Genomic DNA, 16,914 nt, shown 5'->3' with positions numbered 1-16,914 from the left:
GTGTATATGTGTGTGTGTGTGTGTGTGTGTATATATATATATATATATTATTTTTTTTTTTTTTGAGACGGAATTTCGCTCTTGTTGCCCAGGCTGGAGTGCAGTGGTGCGATCTCGGTTCACCACAACCTGCAGCTCCTGGGTTCAAGTGATTCTCTTACCTCAATCTCCTGAGTAGCTGGGATTACAGGCATTTGCCACCAAGCTAATTTTTAGTATATTTTTTTTTTTTAGTAGAGACAGGGTTTCTCCATGTTGGTTAGGCTGGTCTCGCACTCCCAACCTCAGGTGATCCGCCCGCCTTGGCCTCCCAAAGTGCTGGGATTACAGGCGTGAGCCACTACGCCCGACTATCAATTATATTTTTACACTAAATTAACTTAGTTATGAGAGCTGATTTTCCATTTCTTCAATTTGAACTTCTTGATTAGATAAATCCATTTGCAAGTCTGCACTGCTTCGACACCTCATGGAAACCCTCACAGAACTTTGTCTCCCTAATTCTGGGCACATTCCAAAAACCATTTTATCTCATACAAGCAAGGTTACTGCTGCTGGGCCGGCTGGGTTCCCTGAGGCTCCTGGTAAGTGATGTCACCACTTGTGGGCTCAGCATCATTTGCTCCACTGAAGCTCCCATTGATGGCATGACCCAGTGTGTGCCCCATAGCAGAGTCCACAGCCATGCTTGCTGCAGTGATTGCCACCTGGGCCATCAGACCTTGCTGCCGGGGAGTGCAGCAGCAGGAGAGCCAGCTGCAGAGGGTGGGGCTGATGCTGGTGGCTGACCTGCTGGTGCTGGACTGGGTGTAGTTCTTATCTGAGGTGCTCAGCTGGCCAGAGGGGCCACGTCGGGGGTGCAGCTTCAGCTTCCACATGACGTTGCGAATGTGGAGCGGCTCAGCGTCTAGACTTGTGAAACTCTATCTTTTTAAAATTATAGCTATTCTTCTGCATGTAAAATGGTATCTCGTGATTTTGGTTTGCATTTCCTTAATGATTAGTGATGTTAAACACCTTTATTTTATTTATTTATTTATTTTTGAGATGGAGTTTTGCTCTGTCACCCAGGCTGGAGTGCAATGGCTCAATCTCGGCTCACTGCAACCTCGGCCTCCCAAGTTCAAGCGATTCTCCTGCCTCAAGTAGCTGGGATTACAGGCGCCCGCCACCATGCCAGGCTAATTTTTGTAGTTTTTGGTAGAGACGGGGTATTGCCATGTTGGCCAGGCTGGTTTCAAACTCCTGACCTCAGGTGATCTGCCCGCCTCGGCCTCCCAAAGTGCTGGGATTACAGGTGTGAGCAACCGTGCCCAGCCTTATTTTTTGTTTTTATATGGAGAGAGGGTCTCACTATGTTGCCCAGGCTGGTCATGAACTCCTGGGCTCAAGATATCCTCCCACCTTGGCAGCCCAAAGTGCTGGGATTATAGGTGTGAGTCACCACATCTGGCCCTGAACATCTTTAAATGTCTTTATCGGCCATTTGTATATCTTCTGTGAAGAAATGTCTACTTAAGCCCTTTGCCGCCCAGCCCCCCGCCAACTTTTTTTTTTTTTTTTGAGTAGGAGTCTCACTCTGTCCCCCAGGCTGGAGTGCAATGGGGCGATCTCAGCTTACTGCAACCTCTGCCTCCCAGGTTCAAGCAATTCTCCTGCCTCAGCCTCCTGAGTAGCTGGGATTACAGGTACCCGCCACCACGTCCAGCTAAGTTTTGTATTTTTAGTAGAGACAGGGTTTCACCATGTTGGCCAGGCTGGTCTTGAACTCCTGACCTCGTGATCTGCCCACCTCAGCCTTCCAAAGTGTTGGGATTTCATGCGTGAACCACCGCACCTGGTCCCTGGTTATCTTTAGTTATGTGTTGGATATCCTATTTGAATTATCATTATTATTATTATTTTTTGAGATGGAGTCTTGCTCTTGTCACCCAGGCTGGAGTGCCGTGGCGCGATCTTGACTCACTGCAACTGCGTCTCCTGGGTTCAAGCGATTCTCCTGCCTCAGCTTCCCGAATAGCTGGGATTACAGGTGCCTGCCACCACGCCCAACTAATTTTTGTATTTTTCGTAGAGATGGGGTTTCACCATGTTGGCCCAGCTGGTCTCAAACTCCTGACCTCCAGTGACCCACCTGCCTTGGCCTTCCAAAGTGCTGGGATTACAGGCATAAGCTTCTGTGCCCGGCCCTGAAGAATTATTTATAGAAATAATTTGAGACTTGGAATAATATTATCTTTTCCCAGAAAGGATTTTTTTTTGTTTCTTACCAAGTGCCTGGGGCACGAATAGTATGGGAAAACTATGGGATTACCTTATTCCAAGTTTAAATCTTGATATTTTGTGGGCCATTCAAATGATAAATCTGGTCTATGGAGGTCATGAAGGCGAATTTACTTCTGGTTCGTTCTTACTCCTAGGGTGTAGCTATCTAGTTTCCAAACCCAAAGCAAGGAACAGTACCCCTTAGATTCCACCTTTTGCCCCCAGCCCCATAAACCAACAAATGAGCAGCTCAGCTTCTCACATACCTCTTTGGAATGGTCAAACACCTTAAGGTTAAAAGCTATCCCTGCATGCTATGCTAACCTCTCTGGGTTTCTGGCCTCTCTCAAAGCTTGCCTTAGTCATGACTCACCATCTGAAAGCATTAATGATCTGGAAACAAAGCTTGAGGATTTTTCTGTTTCCATATTCCAGAGCGTAGTCCTTTGAGTTCTCTCTGCACAAGAGTGTAATTTGCGCTAGGAGTCCCCTTTGGCTGGTGCACAGCTTCAGCTGCTTTCTTCAGTTCCCAGTGTCCACCCCAAAGCATTGCTTGCCTATCAGTTGTTTCCTGGGGTAGGCAAATGACCCCTAGGGCAAAGACTACGACAGAATCCTAGTTGAGTGTGTGTGTGTGTGTGTGTGTGTGTGTGTGAGAGAGAGAGAGAGACACACACACACACACACACACACACACACACACACACAGATATTACCCAGAGTCCAGGGTCTACTTTCCTGGCAGCTGCAGGTCACTAACTCATTGCCTCGTGTGTCCCTCTCACTTAAGGAACACCTCTTGTTTGGTAAATGCCTCTGGATGGAAGAGGCCCTGGCTCACTTCTTTCTGTTCTGAGCACAAATTACCCTCCCCACCACCCTGGCTCAAGCTACCATCATATGTATCTCCTGGATTTAACTGAGTTCCCAACTTCCACCTTTGCCATTCTATTCTCCTCATAGAAGTGACAGTGATCCTTTAAAAGAATAAATCAGACATGTCGCTTCTTAGTTTAAAACCTCCCAGTGCCTTTTAAACCCACTCAGAATAAAATCCAAAATCGTTCTCATGACCTACAAGGACTTATATATAACCTGGTCCCTGGTTAGCATTCAGATCTTATCACCTGTACTTCAGTCATACTAGCTTCCTGCTGTTCCTCAAACAAGCCAGTCACGCTTGAGCCTTAGGGCTTTGTACTTACTGCCTGCAATGCTCTTTACCTTGATATCCTCATGGCTGATTCATTCACCTCCTTTAAGTTTCTGCTAAAGTTTTACCTATCAGAAAGGCCTTCCCTGATCAGCCTATGTAAAATAGCATTCCTTTCCTTTTATTCTTTATGCTCTTACCTAGGTTTATTTTCCTTATAACACTTGTCACCAATTGTCATATTATATTTGTTTTTAATTTAATTTTATTTTTTTTGAGACAGAGTCTCACTCTGTTGCTCAGGCTGGAGTGCAGTGGTGCGATCTCGGCTAACTGCAACCTCTGCCTCCTGGGTTCAAGTGATTCTCCTGCCTCAGCCTCCTGAGTAGCTGGGACTACAGGCGTGCACCACCATGCCCGGCTAATTTTTGTATTTTTAGTAGAAACGGGGTTTCACTATGTTGGTCAGGCTGGTCTCAAACTCCTAGCCTCGTGATCTGCCCGCCTCGGCCTCCCAAAGTCCTAGGATTATAGGCATGAGCCACCGTGCCCGGCTGTTTTTTTGTTTTTTGTTTTTTGTTTTTTGTTTTTTGTTTTTGAGACGGAGTCTCGCTCTGCCGCCCAGGCTGGAGTGTAGTGGCCGGATCTCGGCTCACTGCAAGCTCCGCCTCCCGGGTTCACGCCATTCTCCTGCCTCAGCCTCCCAAGTAGCTGGGACTACAGGCGCCCGCCACCTCGCCCGGCTAGTTTTCTGTATTTTTTAGTAGAGACAGGGTTTCACCGTGTCGGCCAGGATGGTCTCGATCTCCTGACCTCGTGATCCGCCCGTCTCGGCCTCCCAAAGTGCTGGGATTACAGGCTTGAGCCACCGCGCCCGGCCCCGGCTGTTTGTTTTTAAAAATGTTGTCTCCCTCCCCAGCTAGATTGTAAACTCCATGAAAACAGGGATATATTCTTGTATGTCCAGCATACAAGAATAAACAGTGCCTTGCACATTACAGGTGACTCATAAATACGATATTAATGAAGAAATTGTGTAACACCTATACAAAGGAGACTAAAATTAATCCAGAGGGACAGCAAAGGATTGAATTTTGCAAAAGTAGTAATTATTCCCAAATTAATTTATAAATTTATCACCATTCTGATTTTAAAACTCCACAGTACTTTTTGGATAGCTGACAAAATCATCTTAAAGATTCATCTGGCCGGGCGCGGTGGCTCAAGCCTGTAATCCCAGCACTTTGGGAGGCCGAGACGGGCGGATCACAAGGTCAGGAGATCGAGACCAGCCTGGCTAATACGGTGAAACCCCGTCTCTACTAAAAAATACAAAAAACTAGCCGGGTGAGGTGGCGGGCGCCTGTAGTCCCAGCTACTCGGGAGGCTGAGGCAGGAGAATGGCGTAGACCCGGGAGGCGGAGCTTGCAGTGAGCTGAGATGCGGCCACTGCACTCCAGCCTGGGCGACAGAGCGAGACTCCGTCTCAAAAAAAAAAAAAAAAAAAAAAAAAAGATTCATCTGAGTGGAAATATGCAAGAATGTCTAGGAATTTGTAAAAATAAGTTTAATAGAGAAAAATCCAGCTCTACTAGGTATTAAAACTTATTGTAAGGTGACAATTTTATTTTATTTATTTTTTTCAGATGTTTCTGAAAACAAGCTTATTTAAATAAGGGTTTAAATACATTATGGCTGGGGGTGGTGACTCTCACCTGGAACCCCAGCACTTTGGAGTGCTGAGGTGGGAGGCTCATTTGAACCCAGGAGTTTCAGACCAGCCCGAGCCACATAGCAAGACCTCGTCTAGAAATAAATAAATGAACAAACAAGCAAATAACACACAACATTAAAATCAAAGGGAAAAAAACCCCCAAAAACCAGTTTGTTACTGCTGCTAATTTAAGTTGAAAGCTCTATAGCTAGCTAGCTACATGACTGATTTCATCAGTTTGAGGTTTGTTCTCCTGTCAAAAGTTTAAGTCTGATGGGAGGTTGGCCTCACATTCCGTTGCTTGGACATCCCTTAGCTAGGATATGTCTGGTCAAAAAGATCTTTGTGGGCCGGGCGCAGTGGCTCACGCCTGGAATCCCAGCACTTTGGGAGGCCGAGGCGGGCGGATCACGAGGTCAGGAGCTCGAGACCATCCTGGCTAACACAGTGAAACCCGGCTCTACTAAAAATACAAAAAAAATTGCGGGCTGTGGTGGCCGGCACCTGTAGTCCCAGCTACTCGGGAGGCTGAGGCAGGAGAATGGCGGCAACCCGGGAGGCGGAGCTTGCAGTGAGCCGAGATCGTGCCACTGCAGTCAGCCTGGGCGACAGAGCGAGACTCCGTCTCAAAACAAATAAATAAATAAAAAATCTTTGTGGCAAGCCAGATATCCTGTCACCTCACCAAAGGGTTAGGTTGGAGACATCAGGGGATCTTTCTTTTACCACCAAAGGCTCCCTCTAGTGGTACTGCTGCTGTTGCTCTCAGCAGGTGGTGACATTCTCTTAGGGCAGGGAACTGCAGAAAAGGAGCTGAGGAGCTTCCGGCCAGACACAGCCTAGTCGTCTGTGATCTTAGGACTCTGGGCTTGGGTGAAACATCACGTTATTGCTTTGTTTCAGGCTTGATACTACCAGTTGCCTACTCCTTGACCTCTGTTTAAATGAGGAACTTCAAGAATAGACAATTTCACGCGCATCCGTGTGAAGAGACCACCTAACAGGCTTTGTGCGAGCAATAGAGCAATAAAGCTTTTTAATCACCTGGGTGCTGGCGGGCTGAATCCGAAAAGAGAGTCAGCGAAGGGAGATAGGGGTGGGGCCGTTTTATGGGATTTGGGTAGGTAGTGGAAAATTACAGTCAAAGGGGGTTGTTCGCTGGTGGGCAGGGGCCGGGGACACAAGGTACTCAGTAGGGGGAGCTTTTTTTTTTTTTTTTTTTTTTGAGACGGAGTCTCGCTCTGTCGCCCAGGCTGGAGTGCAGTGGCGCGATTTCGGCTCACTGCAAGCTCCGCGTCCCGAGTTCACGCCATTCTCCTGCCTCAGCCTCCCGAGTAGCTGGGACTATAGGCGCCTACCACCACGCCCGGCTACTTTTTTGTATTTTTAGTAGAGACGGGGTTTCACCGTGTTGGCCAGGATGGTCTCGATCTCCTGACCTCGTGATCCGCCCGCCTCGGCCTCCCAAAGTGCTGGGATTACAGGCGTGAGCCACCGCGCCCGGCCTGTAGGGGAGCTTTTGAGACAGGATGAGCCAGGAGAAGGAATTTCACAAGGTAAGGTTCACAAGTTAAGGCAGGAATAGGCCATTTACACTTCCTTTGTGATTCTTCAGTTGCTTCAGGCCATCTGGATGTACACGTGCAGGTCACACGGGTTATGATGACTTAGCTTGGGCTCAGAGGCCTGACAGACAACATGACTCTTTTCAGTTTATTGCATGAAGGAGTTACACTAGTACAAATTAAAAGTAGATCACAGCCAGGCATGGTGGCTCATGCCTGTAATCCTAGCACTTTAGGAGGCCCAGGAGGGTGGATCACCTGAGGTTAAGAGTTCGAGACCAGCATGGCCAACATGGTGAAACTTCGTTTCTAATAAAAATACAAACATTTGCCAGGAATGGTGGCAGGTGCCTGCAATCCCAGCTACTTGGGAGGCTGAGGCAGGATAATTGCTTGAACCCAGGAGGCAGAGGTTTCAGTGAGCCAAGATCATGCCACTGCACTCCAGCCTGGGTAACACAGTAAAAACCCCATCTCAAAAAAAAAAAATTTTTTTTTTAAATTAAAAGATTAGGCGGTTATGGTGGTGCATGCCTATAGTTCCAGCTACTCTGAAGACTGAGGCAGGAGGATTGCTTGAGCCCAGGAGTTCGAGGCTACAGCGAGTTATGATCACACCGCTGCACTCCAGCCTGGGTTACAGAGAGATTATCTCTTAACTGCAACAGCAAGGACAACAACAAGAAGCAAAAAAAAAAAAAAAAAAAAAAAAAAGCAGGTGAGGGGTTTCTAAGCATGACAAAAGCCAAGAAGTTTTTTGTTTGTTTGTTTGTTTTTGAGATGGGGTCTTTCTCTGTCTGCAGGCTGGAGTGCGATGGTGCGATCATTGCTCACTGCAGCCTCGGCCTTTTGGGCTCAAGCTATTCACCCAACTCAGCCTCCTGAGTAGCAGCGACTACACTTCAGGTGGGCACCACCATGCCCGGCTTTTTTTTTTTTTAATTTTTAATTTTGTAGAGACAGGGTTTCCCTACTTTGCCCAGGCAAGTCTTGAACTCCAGGGCTCAAGTGATCTTCCTGCCTCAGCCTACCAAATTACTGGGATTTCAGGCATGAGCCCCCATTCCCGACCCCAAGAAGCTTTGAAGGAAAAAAAGATGTAAATTCAACTACACTAAAAAAAAAAAATCTTGCACAGCATAAGGCAGCACAAATAAATATTTTAAAAAACAAATTGTGAATAAATACTTGCACTACAGGCCAGGTGCGGTGGCTCACACCTGTAATCCCAGCACTTTGGGAGGCCGAGGTGGGCAGATCACGAGTTCAGGAGATCAAGACCATCCTGGCCAACACGGTGAAACCCCATCTCTACTAAAAATACAAAAAAGCAGCTGGGCGTGGTGGCGGGCACCTATAGTCCCAGCTACTCGGGAGGCTGAGGCGGGAGAATGGCGTGAACTCGGGAGGCGGAGTTTGCAGTAAGCAGAGATCAGGCCACTGCACTCCAGCCTGGGCAACAGAGCAAGACTCCATCTCAAAAAAAAAAAAATTTGCACTACATATGAGAGAGAAAATCTTATTTACTTAATACAAAAAAATTTCTTACAAATCAATGACCAATGACGCATTAGAAAAATAGACAAAGGTTATGAGAATATACATATACAGATGGCTAATGTATGAAAGACACTGAACCTCATTAATAACCAAATAAATGCTAATCAAAATATTTCTTTTTTTTTTTTTTTTGAGACGGAGTCTCGCTCTGTCGCCCAGTCTGGAGTGCAGTGGCCGGATCTCAGCTCACTGCAAGCTCTGCCTCCCGGGTTTACGCCATTCTCCTGCCTCAGCCTCCCGAGTAGCTGGGACTACAGGCGCCCACCACATCGCCCGGCTAGTTTTTTCTATTTTTTAGTAGAGACGGGGTTTCACTGTGTTAGCCAGGATGGTCTCGATCTCCCGACCTCGTGATTCGCCCGTCTCGGCCACCCAAAGTGCTGGGATTACAGGCTTGAGCCACCGCGCCTGGCCCCTCTAATCAAAATATTTCATTTGATCTGTCAGATTAGTAAAGATTTGAAATATTGACAGTTTCCAGGGTTGGCTTGAATATTGATAAATAGCCATTCTTTTAACACTGTCTGTAGGATTATACATTGGGTTAATATTTTGATGCCATTTTATCAATATCTATAAACATTTTAAAGGTATAGACCTTTTTTTTTTTTTTGAGACGGAGTCTCGCTCTGTCATCCATGGTGGAGTGCAGTGGCACAATCTTGGCTCACTACAACCTCCGCCTCCTGGGTTCAACCAATTCTCCTGCCTCAGCCCCCCGAGTAGTTGGGACTACAGGCGCATGCCACCATTCTCGGCTAATTTTTTGTATTTTCAGTAGAGACCGGGTTTCACCATGCTAGCCAGGCTAGTCTTGAACTCCTGACCTTGTGATCCGCCCTCCCCGGCCTCCCAAAGTGCTGGGATTACAGGCGTGAGCGACTACGCAGGGTCGGTATAGACCTTTTGATCTAGCAACTACACTTTGGTGAATATATCTTGTAGAAATACTTAAAAACGGATACATAGTAATGATCATTGTAGAATTATTTGTAACGATGAATACTTGAAGGAAGAAGCCCTAAATATAGGGCACTGGTTAAATAATTTTTTTTTTTTTTTTTTTTTTTTTTGAGACGGAGTCTCGCTGTGTCTCCCAGGCTGGAGTGCAATGGCGTGATCTCGGCTCACTGCAAACTCCGCCTCCCGGGTTCACGCCATTCTCCCGCCTCAGCCTCTCAAGTAGCTGGGACTACAGGCGCCCGCCACCACGCCCGGCTAGTTTTTTGTATTTTTAGTAGAGGCGGAGTTTCACCATGTTAGCCAGGATAGTCTCGATCTCCTGACCTCGTGATCCACCCACCTCGGCCTCCCAAAGTGCTGGGATTACAGGCTTGAGCCACCGCGCCCGGCCTGGTTAAATAATTTATAGTAATCCATGTAGTACAAATGACAAAACCATTAAGAAAATTAATAAACTATTTTTTTTGAACACTTTTAGGTCTACGAGGAAAATTGAGTGGCCACAACTTTCTCTTGGTATTGTAGGGATAAAAACCTTCTTCTTCGCTAATGCTTTCTCATGGAGTGCTAAATGTTGATATGAATATAAGTCATGGTTGTATCAGAGATTGGCTCCTAGTAAATTAAGTGATGGTACGATGGCCTTGATTTTAAAAGGTGCTTTTACTTGATGTGGTGAAAGTTGGTATGGGTTTTATTCTGGTGCTATGAGTAGGGATCTCAGTAGTACTACCTTATGGTTTTCTTGAGTAATCAAAAGAGTGGTGATGTAATTCCTCATTTTTTTTTTGTTTTTTTAGATGGAGTTTCACTCTTGTTGCCCAGGATGGAGTGCAATGGGATGGTCTTGGCTCACCGCAACCCCCACCTCCCAGGTTCAAGTGATCCTTCTGCCTCAGCTTCCCAAGTAACTGGGATTACAGCCACCACCCCCGGCTAATTTTTGTGTTTTTAGTAGAGACAGGGTTTTACCATGTTGGCCAGGCTAGTCTCAAACTCCTGACCTCAAGTGATCTGCCTGCCTTGGCCTCCCAAATTGCTGGTATTAAGCCCGGCCATAATTCTTCATCTTATTGCAGCCTTTTTACTGTATGGTGAGTGGTGGCATGGGTACAGGTTCAGCTCTAAATGTTGGTTGTATTGCATTGTGGTTAAAAATGTAGCTCTGGTTTGGACTGCATTTTTGACTGCAATGTACGCTGGAGCTGAGTAGCTTGCCTTCTGGAATTTGCTGCCATCCTCACCACTCATACAGTGAATACTTATGCATTTATACTTGGTCCCTTCCTTCACATACTTACCTGCTTGACCCTAGTCTTTGAGTTTGCCACCCCTGCTTCAAGTATTTCAGTTTAGTCATTAAGATGTTGGGCCAGGCGTGATGGCTCATGTCTGTAATCCCAGCACTTTGAGAGGCTGAGGCAGGTGGATCACTTGAGGCCAGGAGTTCGAGACCAGACTGGTCAAAATGGCAAAACCCCGTCTCTACCAAAAATACAAAAATTAGCCGGGTGTGACAGCACATTTGACTCACTCTGTTTATTCTACCCTCAACAGGGACTGTGCAGATATGCTGCAGTGACCACTCTGTAACAATGCAACCCCATCAAACTCATGCCTGCTTTCTCTAACCCGACAATTGGAAGGGAACTCTGATTTGATAGTATCCTGGGCCCCAGTGAATGACTCATTGCATAGGTCTTCTCTGTTTCTCACTCCCCTCTCACTGGTTTGACAATCTGCTTGTTGGCACCCTTCTTCTCTCTGGGATCTATGAGTAATAAACTCCTTTTGTTTTTCATGTGTTTTTGTTGTGTTGTCTTCTCTGTACCTCACCTGACTGACACACACAGACCTAATTTTACTCCCAGTGAAAGCTCTCCTAAAGAGTGGCTATCTTGGCAGGAATAAACTGAACACAAGTCAGGCAAGGACCTCAAGGGCAGTTGACAGTATAAACAAGTTTCCTATGAGAGGGACACCTGACCATGGGTCAGATACCTAGGTATTAGTCCATCTGATAGGATAAAGAAGTATCCTGTGAAAGGCACAGTGTAAATATCCGCAAAGAATCCCCTGGAACCTGATCAGGGCAGGGCTAGAGTTTATACTTCCTCTGCAGAGAAAGATCTCAAGATCAAACTAAAGAGAAATACAACATAATTTTTAGGTCTTGGAAAACCAATAGCAATGCTATTCCTACTTTCTTTCATTCTTCTCTTTGAAATTAGCTTGGCTGCAATGTTTCTATAGTATGGAAGGTTAAACAAGGAAATAGTATCCTCAAGTTCTGGGATGATAAAAGCTTGAATAAATGTTCCTGATACACTCTTCCTCCTGAATCCTGCTGGAGAGTAACTCAACAGTCAGGATAGGTAGCATGATGGAGCCTAAAATCTGTATTTAAGGCTATATTTCTTTTAGTATTTTCTAGTGGGGATGGAGAGTAGATTTGAGTAGCATCCAGCCTATGACTGCATAAGGCAGTGATGTTAGCATCTGACCATTTCTGCCCAATGTGGGACACTTCATTTTATTTTTTAAATTTATTCTAAATTAAATTAAATTAATTAATTTATGTTTTGTGACAGGGTCTCACTCTATCACCCAGGCTGGAGTTCAGTGGCGCGATCTCGGCCCACTGCAGCCTCTACCTCCTAGGTTCAAGTGATCCTCCCATCTCAGCCTCCTGAGTAGCTGAAACTACAGGCATGCACCACCACACCTGGCTAATTTTTGTATTTTTTGATGGAGATGGGGTTTTGCCATGTTGTCCAGGCCGGTCTCAAACTCCTGACCTCAAGTGATCCACCCAACTCAGCTTCCCAAAGTGCTGGGATTACAGGCGTGAGCCACCACGCCTGGCCAGTGAGACACTTCAAATAGACAATTTTGGCTCTGGAGTTCCCCTGCTGAATTGGCTGAGACTGATGTGCTTAGTGCCAGGAGAGAGTCAAGGAGTAGTGGTAAGGGCAGGGTATCTCTCTTAAAACCTTTGGGGGGGGGGGACGTGTGTTACAGCTCTTTTAGAATTTGTCTAGCAGGCTTTCCAGTAAACACCGGAAAGCCCTCAATGAATTAAAAAAAAAAAAAAAAGAAAGAAAGAAATCTGGAACAAAGACTGATTCTGCTGTATGAAGCCTGTTCTATGAAGGTTCAACCTGCTCACCTGCCTTCCTGAAGACCTAAGGGAACTGACCGATTCACATGACCATGATGGAACTTGAGGAAAATTATTTTGCTGGCCTGAATTACTTTCAGCTCCTATGATTGGAAGAGATTGCCACGTATGCTCAGGGAGGCTTGGGGCAAAGAGGCTTCCTTCCTATGTCTCAGCAAAGGCATTATATCTCTTCATCTAGTTTACTTCTCACATACAACAGCAAAAACTACTTAGTCTTCCACCATTCACTGGTTTACCACTGTTCAGGAGACCCTAATCTGACCTAACTGCTAATAAGTCAAAACCATGAGCAGGTAAGGAGAAATGACCCCTTTGAGGACATTTGTTAACCAGAGGGAGGAAGACTAACTCACACAACTAGACAGATGGCTTCTATTGATGCAGAATCACAGGAAGAGTCAGAGAGAATTAGTAAATGATTAAACAAGTTAATATTTGTAAAATGTTTAGAACAGTGCTTGGCGTATTTTATATACATGTGTGTCAAATGATAAAGTGTAACAAGTAATGAAAGCTCTCAAGGATGTGCAATTAGAGCACAATAAAAAGACATTCTAGAACTGGAAAACATGATTTCAGAATTTAAAAAAATTAGTGCACAAACTGGAAAAGAGGATGATCCTTAACTGAGAATCAAATTAGTAATCTGTAAGATCAAGCGGAATAAATAGCTTTCAACAGAGAACAAAAATGTAAAGAAATAGAAATCATTGAGGATTAAGAAACTCAGGAGATCTGTTGTGAAAATGATAGGAGTCCAGAAGGACAAAGTGAATATAAGGAAGCGAAAACCTAACTAGATAAATAATAGAAGAAAATTTCCCTGAGATGAAGAAAGATTTGGGTTTGCAGATTAAAAGTGTTCACTGAGTCATATGAATGATAATCAAAAAAGACACACATCAAAATTTATCCTTGTGAAATCCTTGAATTCCAAGTATAAAGAGAAACCCTTGTTAAGTTTCCAAACAGAAAGAACACATTCTGGCTTCCAGCTGGCTTTGGCCACTGGGAGGCACTGGTAAAAGGCTGAAGACTGGGAACAAGTAGAAGCTTGGATATTTCCGTAGACCTTCCTCTCTGTGTTGGGTAATATGTCTGGTACTGGTTGCAGCTCCTCTGTAACCCCAGATCCTGCCAGACAGGCTTGCACTGGATAACCCTGATTCTTGGGCTCTGGTAACACCACTTTCTTCCCCTCCCTTCTTTCCTTTCCTTTCCTCTCCTTCCTTCCTTCCTTCCTTCCTTCCTTCCTTCCTTCCTTCCTTCCTTCCTTCCTTCCTTCCTTCCTTCTTTCCTTTCCTTTCCTCTCCTTCCTTCCTTCCTTCCTTCCTTCCTTCCTTCCTTCCTTCCTTCCTTCCTTCCTTCCCTCCCTCCCTCCCTCCTTCCCTCCCTCCCTCCCTCCTTCCCTCCCTCCTTCCTTTCTTTCTTCTTTTATTTTATTTTTTTTTGACAGTCTCGCTCCCAGGCTGGAGTGCAGTGGCGCGATCTCAGCTCACTGCAAACTCTGCCCCCCACCGTTCACGCCATTCTCCTGCCTCAGCCTCTCGAGTAGCTGTGACTACAGGTGCCTGCCACCACACCTGACTACTTTTTTGTATTTTTAGTAGAGACAGGGTTTCACCATGTTAACCAGGATGGTCTCGATCTCCTGACCTCGTGATCTGCCTACCTAGGCCTCCCAAAGTGCTCGGATTACAGGTGTGAGCCACTGCGCCAAGTCTTGTCTTGTCTTTTGTTTTCTCTTCTTTCTTTTTTTTTTTTTTTTCCCAGGGTTTCACTCTGTCACCCAGGCTGGAGTGCTGTGGCGCGATCACAGGTCACTGCAGCCTCAACATGTCCAGGCTCAGGTGATCCTCCTGCCTCAGCCTCCCAAGTAGCCAGGACTACAGGTGTGCACCACCATGCCTGGCTAGTTTTTTTTGTATTTTAAAAATCTACAACACAGAAAGGTACAAAACAGTGGAATACCATCTGCAGAAAATTGGGAGAAAAGAACTGTTAATTAAAAATCCTGTATCTTGCTCATATTCTGTCTCGGGCTCTTCCTGAGTGATTACGCTGATGCAGAGGGCCCCCTGGCAAGGAACTGAGGCCTTTAGTCCAACAGCCAGCAAGAAGCTGCATCCTTCCAGCAACCATTTGAGTTATTTTGGAAGTGCATCCTGTCACAGTGAGCCTTGAGATAAGACTGCAGCCCCAGCTGACACCTTGATTGCAGCCTGTGAAAGACCCTAAATGGACACCTTGTTAGCAATCTTATAAGAGAAACTGGAGCAGAAGACCCAGTTAGGTCAGGCCTAGAGTCCTGACCTACAGAAACTGTGAGGTTATAAATGTGTTGCTTAAGCCATCAAGCTTTATTAGAAAAAAGTGGAATTCAAGATCAAATGCATTAAACAAGACAAAAAGGGGGCATAAATGGTTCAATCCTTGTTGAAGTGATGAATCACAAACTTTTATGTACTAAATTATTATAGCAGCTTAATATTTACAGCAAACTCTCAGAAACCCAAGAATATTTTGATAGAAAACCACCACCATAATGGGAGATTATAATATATCTCCTTCAGAACTTGAATGATCAAGTAGATGAAAAATAAGCTAGAGAATAGATGATTGAATAATGTGACAAACAAGTTCAACATATAATCATATATATGTATATTTCCACACACATTTTAAAATGTAAACTATTTTGTTTTCCAGCTCTTGGGAACTTGGAAAAAATTTTTTTAATGTAAATTATGTTCTAATGTCCATCGACTGTGTGCTTCATCACAGAGGAAAACGTCATGAATTTAAAGAAGCAGCGATTTGTACAGGCTACACCTTCTCATTATAATCCACTAAAATTTAAAATAAATAATAGAAGATGGTCAAAATATCTTTACTACTTAGAAACTGAGGAACAGTCCCCTAGATAGCCCTAGATCATGGCTGGGTACAATGGCTCGTGCCTGTACTCCCAGTACTTTGGGAAGCCAAGGTGTGAGGATTGCTTGAGACCAGGAGTTTGATACCAGTCTGGGCAACATAGCGTGACTCCTGTCTCTACAAAAATTTTGTTCAAGATCGAAGCCTGGGCAACATAGTGAGAGCCCATCTCCAAAAAAAAAAAAAAAAAAAAAAAAAAAAAAAAATAGCCAGGCATGGTGGTGCATTCCTGTAGTCCCACGTACTTTATTTTTTAATTTTATTTTATCTTATTTATTTATTATTATTATTATTTTGAGATGGAGTCTTTTTTTATATAGTTTAATGTATTTTAATAGCAAACTTACAGGAACAGCACAGAAGACAGACAACATTAAAAACACGTACTTGTATGTAGGACAACTCAGAAAAGTATAGTGAATGGATGGAATCTACTGTATGATAAAAATGCTACAAACACCATTTAGTTGCCGTCAATAAGAAATTTACTTGTTTTAAAAAAAATCCAAATGCTGGCATTGTCCAGAAAAATTTAACAGGTTTATTTATAATTATTATAAAGTTGAACCGCTGAAACTTGTTCACTGAAACATTTTAACTTGCATTAATGCTTTACGCCTCTGCATTTATATTAAAAATTCACACACAAATGAAAATGGAAAAACTGCCAATACCTGATTTCTGTCCCCTATTTTTCCACTCGCAATCATATACTTAAGTACCTTTTGACCCCATGGAAAAAAAATATCTAACGTTCAGAACTACCAATAACAGGAAGAAGATAATTTGTTTTTTTTTTTTTTTTGAGAATGAAATGTTTCCCATCATAGTGGATTCTTAAGCACGTTCTCCACGTATGTGGCGTGCTAGCTGGATGTCTTTTGGCATAATTGTTACACGTTTGGCATGGATAGCACACAGGTTGGTGTCTTCAAAAAGGCCAACCAGATAGGCCTCACTTGCCTCCTGCAAAGCACCGATAGCTGCGCTCTGGAAGCGCAGATCTGTTTTAAAGCCCTGAGCAATTTCTCGCACCAGACGCTGGAAGGGAAGTTTGCGAATCAGAAGTTCAGTGGACTTCTGATAACGTCTAATTTCACGGAGCGCCACAGTACCAGGCCTGTAACGATGAGGTTTCTTCACCCCTCCAGTAGAGGGCGCACTCTTGAGAGCGGCTTTTGTAGCCAGTTGCTTCCTGGGTGCTTTACCACCCGTCGATTTGCGGGCAGTCTGCTTTGTACGAGCCATGGTACAGAGACCTCCTTACTTACCTCCCTTCTCCTTCGGCTGGAGCTCGGCGAGAGAGAGGCGGCGCTGGCGTTAGAGAGCGTCGGACGCGCGGCGGCGGCTGCGAACACAGTTCGAGACCGAGTCTTGCTCTTTCGCCCAGGCTAGAGTGCAGTGGTGCGATCTCGGCTCACTGCAAGCTCTGCCTCCTGGATTCACGCCCTTCTCCTGCCTCAGCCTCTTGAGTAGCTGGGGCTACAGTCACCTGCCACCACACCTGGCTACTTTGTTGTATTTTTAGTAGAGACGAGGTTTCACCCTGTTTGCCAGGATAGCCTCGATCTCC

The 16,914-nt window shown here is 44.9% G+C and overlaps 1 protein-coding gene, 1 non-coding gene and 1 pseudogene across 2 annotated transcripts; 1 reads left to right on the top strand and 2 right to left on the bottom strand.

The window, feature by feature from the left end:
* Window positions 1-380: 380 nt before the first annotated feature.
* Window positions 381-3,503, bottom strand: LOC126945889 (coiled-coil-helix-coiled-coil-helix domain-containing protein 2-like; annotated as a pseudogene).
* An 8,727-nt stretch (window positions 3,504-12,230) lies between these two features.
* LOC126947005 (U7 small nuclear RNA) lies at window positions 12,231-12,292 on the top strand. The gene has a single exon (XR_007722860.1). It is a non-coding gene; the product is annotated as a U7 small nuclear RNA (small nuclear RNA).
* Window positions 12,293-16,126: 3,834 nt separating this feature from the next.
* Window positions 16,127-16,694, bottom strand: LOC126946704 (histone H3.3A-like). Its single transcript, XM_050777346.1, has one exon. The coding sequence runs from the start codon at window positions 16,587-16,589 to the stop codon at window positions 16,179-16,181; it is 411 nt and encodes a 136-aa protein (XP_050633303.1). The 5' UTR covers window positions 16,590-16,694; the 3' UTR covers window positions 16,127-16,178.
* Window positions 16,695-16,914: the final 220 nt, after the last annotated feature.

The sequence above is a fragment of the Macaca thibetana genome, chromosome X (genome assembly GCF_024542745.1).
Source record: "Macaca thibetana thibetana isolate TM-01 chromosome X, ASM2454274v1, whole genome shotgun sequence".
Taxonomy (NCBI): domain Eukaryota; kingdom Metazoa; phylum Chordata; class Mammalia; order Primates; family Cercopithecidae; genus Macaca; species Macaca thibetana.
Note: the sequence above shows the minus strand (reverse complement) of the source record. Positions and strands in the feature narration are given on the sequence as shown.

Bases quoted from the DNA above. Each gene is read 5' to 3' on its own strand.
- LOC126946704 (XM_050777346.1), bottom strand. From the start codon at position 16,589: ATGGCTCGTACAAAGCAGACTGCCCGCAAATCGACGGGTGGTAAAGCA.